The sequence below is a fragment of the Sinocyclocheilus grahami genome, unplaced genomic scaffold (assembly GCF_001515645.1).
Source record: "Sinocyclocheilus grahami isolate Dianchi unplaced genomic scaffold, SAMN03320097.WGS_v1.1 scaffold1092.1, whole genome shotgun sequence".
Classification (NCBI taxonomy): Eukaryota; Metazoa; Chordata; class Actinopteri; order Cypriniformes; family Cyprinidae; genus Sinocyclocheilus; species Sinocyclocheilus grahami.
Genome location: NW_015506271.1, coordinates 37,446 through 45,311, shown reverse-complemented (window position 1 = coordinate 45,311; position 7,866 = coordinate 37,446). Strand labels below are relative to the sequence as shown.

General features: G+C 37.1%; 2 protein-coding genes across 2 annotated transcripts in view; one reads left to right on the top strand and one right to left on the bottom strand.

The window, feature by feature from the left end:
• Positions 1–1,185: 1,185 nt before the first annotated feature.
• Positions 1,186–3,383, bottom strand: LOC107566690 (uncharacterized). The gene is made up of 4 exons (XM_016252201.1): positions 3,317–3,383; positions 2,394–2,705; positions 2,076–2,210; positions 1,186–1,394 (listed from the first exon to the last, which is right to left on the bottom strand). The coding sequence occupies exons 1-4, from the start codon at positions 3,363–3,365 to the stop codon at positions 1,213–1,215; spliced, it is 678 nt and encodes a 225-aa protein (XP_016107687.1). The 5' UTR covers positions 3,366–3,383; the 3' UTR covers positions 1,186–1,212.
• Positions 3,384–4,827: 1,444 nt separating this feature from the next.
• The window catches only part of LOC107566677 (uncharacterized), a 23,398-nt gene continuing 20,359 nt past the window's right edge, over positions 4,828–7,866 (top strand). Inside the window, exons 1-3 of the mRNA XM_016252188.1 lie at positions 4,828–4,840; positions 5,483–5,752; positions 6,286–6,420. Of these exons, the coding sequence (XP_016107674.1) occupies positions 4,828–4,840; positions 5,483–5,752; positions 6,286–6,420 (418 nt within the window). The remainder of the gene's footprint in view (positions 4,841–5,482; positions 5,753–6,285; positions 6,421–7,866) is intronic.

The window sequence follows — 7,866 nt, the reverse complement described above, 5'->3', positions numbered from 1 at the left end:
GTATTTAGCCAGCCTAAATATATCTCTAAAGACTCCAGATTTGGTGACTATTTTTCAAATCTAGTCCTGATGACTAATGTATAATAACTGATCATTTCGACTCATCCCTTTTCTTAAAATATGGTTTAAAGACTAATTGTTAATGCACAACTAATCTTATGATCCGTTACGAGTTAAAATATTCATTAAAATTGGATTTCGAATAAATTACCAATAGAGTCAGATTATAAATTGGAAGACTAAATTATGTGATATGTGAAAATATGTGAAGTGAAAATAAGTGAGAAGCAGCAGGCCAGACATGCAGAATCTTCCACCCCACGCCTTTGGATTCTGTCGTTGGGCCAGTGGGTGGTCCTTACAATGGTCTGGCTTGAATATAAAGACCGATGTTCTCATGTATATTTAAAGAGACAGCCCCCTCTCTCTTCCCCTCCCAAAATGTTAATGTCATTCCAAACATGACTTCTGTAGAGAAACTAAAGATATTTGAGAAATTGATTGCCAACATTCTTCCAAATATATTTTTGTTCCCTATATATATTCCATTGACAAGAAAATACAGGTTTGAAATATGAAGGTAAATGACCATTTTTATTTTTGGTGAACTTTCCCATTTAAGGTATTTAGCACTTATCTCAGTAACTTCAGAAAGTTTTGAAAGCAAAGGTAAAGTATACCATCTAAATGACATCAATCTATAAGCATCAGATATTGCTTCTTGAAATCTCTTATCAAAATAAGAGATTTGGAAAATACTCCATGGTTTGTTTAGGATGGACATTCAGTGAGGTTTGAGACTCACTGAGGGTTAGAAGAAAATTTGGAAACTGGAAAGAGGACATTTTAATTTTAAGAATTAATATCTCCGATATAGTTCATTAAATAAATATCTGAATAGAATGGGGAGACATGAAACTGGAAATTGTGACAAATGTGGACAATTCACAATGCTAATTGGCTTTTTTGAGTTATTTTTAAGGGTGCAATGGAAACGAGCCATTCTATACCATCTGTGTTGCTAATTATTATTGGTTTAGGGCAGTTATGTATACAGCCATGTGTTTAATTTAATAGATTGATACGAATCATTCTGTGCAGATACAGTCAATAAATAGCCAATGAATTAAACTGTTAAAAATTAGATATGCAAATACAGGAAATTAGTACTAATACAGGTTTTATTTTAGGGAACTAAACCTTCTGCTTAGTTCACTGTTGGTCTGATTTGACTCCATGGGTCTTATCAAAATATCCGGTCTCTTCTGTCCTGTTCAGCTCATTTCTTGTAGATCTGATGTCATAAACCAGCACTGCAACAGCAGCCACGCCCACCAGAACAGAGAGAGCCAATCGGATCACAGTTTCAGTAAAACCACAATGTCGAATGCAGACTGGGAAGACAAAAACAAGCGGAGTAAAAATAATGCATTTAGCTGTCTTCCAAGTAGACTCATAGGTGCCAGTTTTGTGGGTTATCATTAGCAGCTCAAGCATTTGTTGAGAAGGAAGAACATCCACAAGCTTTACGGTGTTTTCATGCACATTTTCATTGTTTGGCCAAATAACATTAGCTAGAATTGTTTAATATAAATAGCTTAAGAGCTTTTCTCTCGTCCATTTAGCTCGGCTCTAATAGAAACCTGTGTGATTATGTGATTCTTTCTGCATCGAGTGCTAAAGTTTTCTTGAGCAATATGGTGCACCTAACAAGCAAATAGGTCTGACATGCGTTCTTCACTTCTCTGTTGCTGATCAGTTCTCGGTTCCTGTAAACTCAAAAAGAATATGCAAGAAGAAAATGCACCCCACCCTCATGTCTTTAATGCAATGTAAGACACTTTGGATGAAAGTATCTACCATAGGCATAAATGTAAATGTTCTAATTTTTATTAATTGGTTTATGTGGTTGATTTATATAAGGCACCAAGCATCAGTAACAAATTAACCCCATGTTTGGCCACAACTGGATCAGTGTGGCTTACTGAGTTTCAACTTCAGAGTGAAAAAAAATGAGACCGACATATAAACACATGTTCTGCTGTGTAAATAATCGCTAATGTCACCTGACGTACCTGAACTCGGCTGATAGAGCTCAGTAATGCTGGCATCCTCAGCGTGATTGACGATTGAATTGTTGACCGCAGAGCTGGACAACACATAGTTTGAGCTTGACGATCTTTCTGATGGTGAAGAACTGTGTGGAGCCGCTGATAATGACAGATTTTACTGTGGCATATCTTAAACGTTCATAGGCGTTTCATTTTTAAATGGAATTAAAGTCATTGTTATAAAAGGTGAATGTGAAGAATATAGCAAATAATAGTAAAGAACCTATGACAAAGATATAACTCAAACAAATGGGCAAATTATGCTGTAATTATTTTACTCACCACAGACTGTCACATTGAAATTTATGTAGCTGGTCTCTCTGTTGACTGTTGCTAGCTGATAAAGTCCAGAATCTGTGGTGCTGGTGTTTGTGATGGTTAGAGATCCGGTTTGTTCCAGCTTTAATCTGTCTCTGAATCTCCCATCAGCATCGTATGTTGAGTTGGTTTTGGTGAGTCTGTTAATTTCAGCTATTCGAGTGCTTCCGAACATCCACTGTATTAGCAGATATTTCTGTATTTCATTTACCTCAGTGTGTAGAGTGAACGAATCTCCCTCCATCACTGATATTGTCTTCACTTCATCGGTCACATCTAGAGAACAAACAGAAACATGTTTTCTCACAAATACATAATGCTGGTTATTAATGACCAAAGTCACCAAACTATATTTCTCTAACCCATAATTGTGATTTGGTCCCAAACCGTTATACATTATTGTGTACAATAAATATCTGATTTAAACATGTCACTGTTGAATCAATGGGAGAGAGAGAAAAAAAACTCCATTAAGGGAGCTTGTGCTGAACAAAACTGAAAAAACACTGAGCATTACTGAACTTTTGTTCCTCCCAGGTGATGTTTTTTCTGCACCAATTTTCACGTGCAAACAGAAGTGAAACATAAAGCATGATCTGGATCAGTTTTAATCTTACTCAGCTAACATGTTAAAGATTGGCTCATAGACTAGGTTCATAGTTTTATACATGTTAAAAATGCGTGAAATATTATAACACTGATTAGAATTTGTCTCATTCATGATCAATGTTTTAAAACAAAATAATACATTTTTGTTTTACACATTTCTTTATTTTAAGTAAATTACTCAACAGGCACACTCATTACATTTGTTTGAGGAAAAAAATCCTTACCAAGTCCAAACAGAAGCTTATTATTAATATTCATATTACTCTGTGCTAACTTACCAACCAGACACCACAAGCTCATCGTGAACAAAGCAAAAGCATAAATCATATTCCCTCCCTGGCTGTTCGCCCACCACTCTGTAAATGTCCTGCAATGTCTGAAAACAAACAGCGCTCACTGCTGAGCCAAATGGATCAAATGGGTGGAGCGTTCCCTGTTTATGTTAATGGTGGGCGGAGCTCTGTCGACACTTGCATATATGCGGGCACGCCCATCGGGATCTGTTGTCTCTCTATTCACAGCAAGCTACGGTTCTGTTCACCTCTAACTTATCTTTCAAGGATAAATTTACTGGGTCCTCATTAAACGTCATTAACATATTCAAGAAAAGCCGTGATTCTCAGTTGCTGTAAAGGCTCTCTGTTAGATGTTAGTGAATTTGTAAGATATCCGCACTTGTAGCCGGTTTGGGTGAAGAAAACTAATCTCCATTGTTTATCTTTGTTACATTTGGAATCTACACAACCTTATACAAATATGCAGAGGATGTTATTGCTGTCTCTTTTCATATTACTCATGGACGGTAAGTGGATTTTTGTTTTAGAAGTTTAATTATTATAATTTTTTTTAGACATCAGCTGCGACAAGTGCATTGTAAAATGTCTTCCAATCCCACCTAAATCAGTCGCCGTCGACTTCTTTTGGAAACGTCTGTAGTGCACAGATGCAGGGGACAAATGGCTTTACGAAATTGCTGTCCGGCGGCACTTAGCCTACATTGGACCGAAAAGGAACTTTCGCTTCTGCGATTTAAAGGGGAGGCAGTTCTTAAAGATTAAACATTTTAAGAAATGTTTTTGGTCATAGTCTTAATTACATAATGGTACATCTCACCTCGGTGGATCTCATGTCATCATCTCACCGAACTAACCCATAGGGTGAATTGTAACATTTCACTTCTTGTGTTTGAAATGAAAACATGCATTTTATGTTTGTGCTGCAAAGATAACAGCTATGCCATTTAATATTTTGAATGCATTAAAAGAACTCCAAGATACAGAAAGAAATGTCAAAAGTTACAACCATCCCGGTCTCTCCTAGCATTAAGACCTTCTGAAGGTTTCAGAAGACAGACATTACTGACGATGCATAACCTACAAGCAAAATGGGGTGCCGCCCAAAATTTCATTCACTACTTTGATGCTGATTGGCTTTTAATTAATGACACATAGTAATGTTGAATATCAAGAGTGTAGCATTAGTTGCAAGATACAGAAGAATAAGAACAGAGAGTTGCAAGAGCGGGTCTTATAATAATAATAATAAAATGAAACACTGTATAAATTTTTTTTATCTATTATTATTATTATTATTATTCACGATAATGCCGTATCTGTCTCGCACAGTTTTCGGTTGAATCTGTTTACTGAGGTGTGGTATCAGATTAATCTATATGTAATTGTTAATTTATGTTCTGCAGGTGTGTTTGATGCAGAAACCGATATAACGATGTCAGTGATGGAAGGAGATTCTGTCACTCTACACACTAATCTTACTGAAATACTGAACGATGATACTTTACTGTGGGTGTTTGGACCTAAAGGCTTTGTCATATCTCAAATAACGAGAAAAAATGACCTGACCTCTTTTTTCGTCACCGATGATGTGGGATTCAGAGACAGATTGCAAGTGGACCAAATAACCGGCTCTCTCACCATCAGAAACACCAGAATCAGACACTCTGGACAATATAAACTATCTTTCTCTAGAGAAAAGACTACGACTAAGACGTTAAATGTTACTGTAATTGGTGAGTTGGCTATCTCAAGGATATCTTTTTAATTCAATCATGACGTGATTATATCTTTTTAATTCAATCATGACGTGATTATATCTTTTTAATTCAATAAAATAGTGAGGTTGTTTCGGCTTTCATTATTTTACACTGTACGGTTTGAACCACGCTATAAAACTTTACAGGTGCGGTCACATTAGCGGAAATTTAAGGCAAATTACACAAGGGGGAAAAAAATCATTTTTAATAGCGTTGAGAATTATGAAGCAATGCTTCCACTGCTTTCTGTTGATCGGAACGGCAAATTCGCAAGACCAAATTGAAGTAAGTTATTTGGGCAAAATTCCTGATCATGAGAATTGGAATGATTGGATGTCGCCTGCAAAATGTACAAGACTGCCCCAATTTTCTGATCTGATTTGTTTTCCAGGTGTGGTTGGTGAGACGGGAGTTACTGAAATACAAAGAGATGATCTGATAGTGTGGAGGTTTGGAGATAAAGGTGTCCTCCTGGCTAAAATTGATGTGGAAACTAACGAGACTTCATTAAATGATGCTGATGAAAGATTCAAAGACAGACTGCAGCTGGATCAGACTGGGTCTCTGATCATCAAGAACACCAGAACTGAACACACTGGACTTTATGAACTACAGATCAGAGGCCGTGAGAGCTCGCAGCAATTCCTGGTTTCTGTCAGTGGTGAGTCTTTTTAGGGCATGTCTTTAAAAGACTAGTTTGGTCAGCACCTTAAAACAGATACTTGTTTGTGTTTGATAATTTAACTATTTAAATGGCCAAAGTATAAATATTAGATGAGAAACTTAAATAAAAGATTTTGACTAAAATAATTAATGTAGAAAAACCTTTTACTCAGAAATTGCCAGTAAATTTCACAAACAATTACAAAGTAAGTCCATACTACATTACTTTAAATGAATTAAATGTGATATTTTGAACATAATATTTCCATTTCACTGTAAAGACCAAAGGACCTCACTTCTCATTTTTGTTTTTAAGATTTTCTGCTTTGGTCAGCTACACTCTAAAAAATGCTGGGTTGTTTCAACCCAACTTTGGGTCAAATATGGACTAACCCAACTTTTGGGTTAAACATTTAATGTAAAAAGTTAACCCAATGGTTGGGTTAGTCCATATTTGACCCAAAGTTGGGTTGAAACAACCCAGCATTTTTAGAGTGTACCTTTAATACCTCAATCACTGTCTCTCTTCAGCTCTTCCTGATCTGGGTCTGTCTCCGGGTGTTATAGTTGGGATATCTGCTGCTGTTCTGCTGTTTTTGACTGCAGTTGTAGCTGTTGTTGTGAATTACTATCGCCGCAAGATCTCTGAACTAAAAAAGCAAGCGGGTGAGTATTACAGCTGATAAAAGACAAAAAACAATTAATGTTATTATAAGCTATCGTCAAAGTGGTTGCACTATAAGTAGGCTACTGCATGAAGATGAATAATCCAAAGGAACAGTCTTTAATTCAACACTCAGGAAAATGAATCACACAACACCTTAACATTATTGTCACAGACAGGACAAAGAAAATCAGAAACACAAGGAGTATATATATACACAAGACCAAACAAGGAACTACTGAGTTAATTGACCGTTTGCAGGGAGCTTGACTGACAGGCAATCTGACCAATCAGAACGCGGATATTATGTGCCGCCTTTGCTATCCGCCATCTTGTCAGCCGGACTCCATAAATCCATGTTAAAACGGGGTAAAAAAAAGATAGACTGAATTTAAACTTTTTCAATATAACTAAATATAAAAATGTGCGGAGGGTTAAACTGTGCTGTTGTTGGCTGCCACAGTAACGACAATAAGCGAAGAAATTCCTTTAAAGTACTTGTTTTGCATACCAGAAAATCTATCGTGTCCGGCGCTGTATGCATGGAATGCATGGCCCCTCTAAAACCAGCCTTATGACCAGCTAAGACCAGGCTGGTTGACCAGCTAAACCAGCCAACCAGCTTAGGCTGGTTTTAGCTGTTTTTTTTTCAGCAGGGCTGTTTTCAATGCAGCCAACGTTGCATGTCATCTTCCCACTCATTAAACTACAACAGGTCATTTACTGCAAAAACACAGTCATTGTGACACTGTAAAGTGATGAAACTATGGTGCCATGTGCTTTTTAAAACATTTTCATAGGTTTCACGTTATTGGCTAGGAAAATATGTAAATGTGCATGCCCAGTATACGGCAGCTGTATCCCTTTTAGCCTTAACCACAAATCAGACAGGAGAGTAGATTAACTTCGGTGGATTTAAAGGGGTCATATGTTGCTGCTAAAAAGAACATTATTTTGTGTATTTGGTGTAATGAAATGTGTTAATGCGGTTTAAGGTTAAAAAAACACATTATTTTCCACATACTGTACATTATTGTTTCTCCTCTATGCCCAGCCTTTCCGAAATGCGTCGATTTTTACAAAGCTCATCTTTCTGAAAAAGCGAGGTGTGCTCTGATTGGCCAGCTATCCAGTGCGTTGTGATTGGCCAAATACCTCAAGCGTGTGACGGAAATGTTACACCCCTTACCATGTTGTGATGCCCCCCTGTCCGGCCGGAGCGTAACATAAAACCATGTCTGCATTTGTGATCGGAGAAATGACAAACAACAAGAGCTACTCTACACCGCTCAAAACTCGCGTTTGAATCGTCAGTGGCAAATTCTTTAAATAAAAAAAAACTTACTTACAGTCTGTGAGTCAGAACAGCCGGCATTGTAGTCTACTCTACCAGGATCAGGAAACAGTCCTCCATAAAATGTGCTGCAGACATCTGAATATTTGGGTTA

Bases quoted from the DNA above. Each gene is read 5' to 3' on its own strand.
- LOC107566690 (XM_016252201.1), bottom strand. From the start codon at position 3,365: ATGATTTATGCTTTTGCTTTGTTCACGATGAGCTTGTGGTGTCTGGTT. The intron at 2,706-3,316 runs GTAAGTTAGCAC...TTTGTTCTCTAG, and splicing joins GAGCTTGTGGTGTCTGGTTG to ATGTGACCGATGAAGTGAAG. The intron at 2,211-2,393 runs GTGAGTAAAATA...TGTCATTATCAG, and splicing joins TTTCAATGTGACAGTCTGTG to CGGCTCCACACAGTTCTTCA.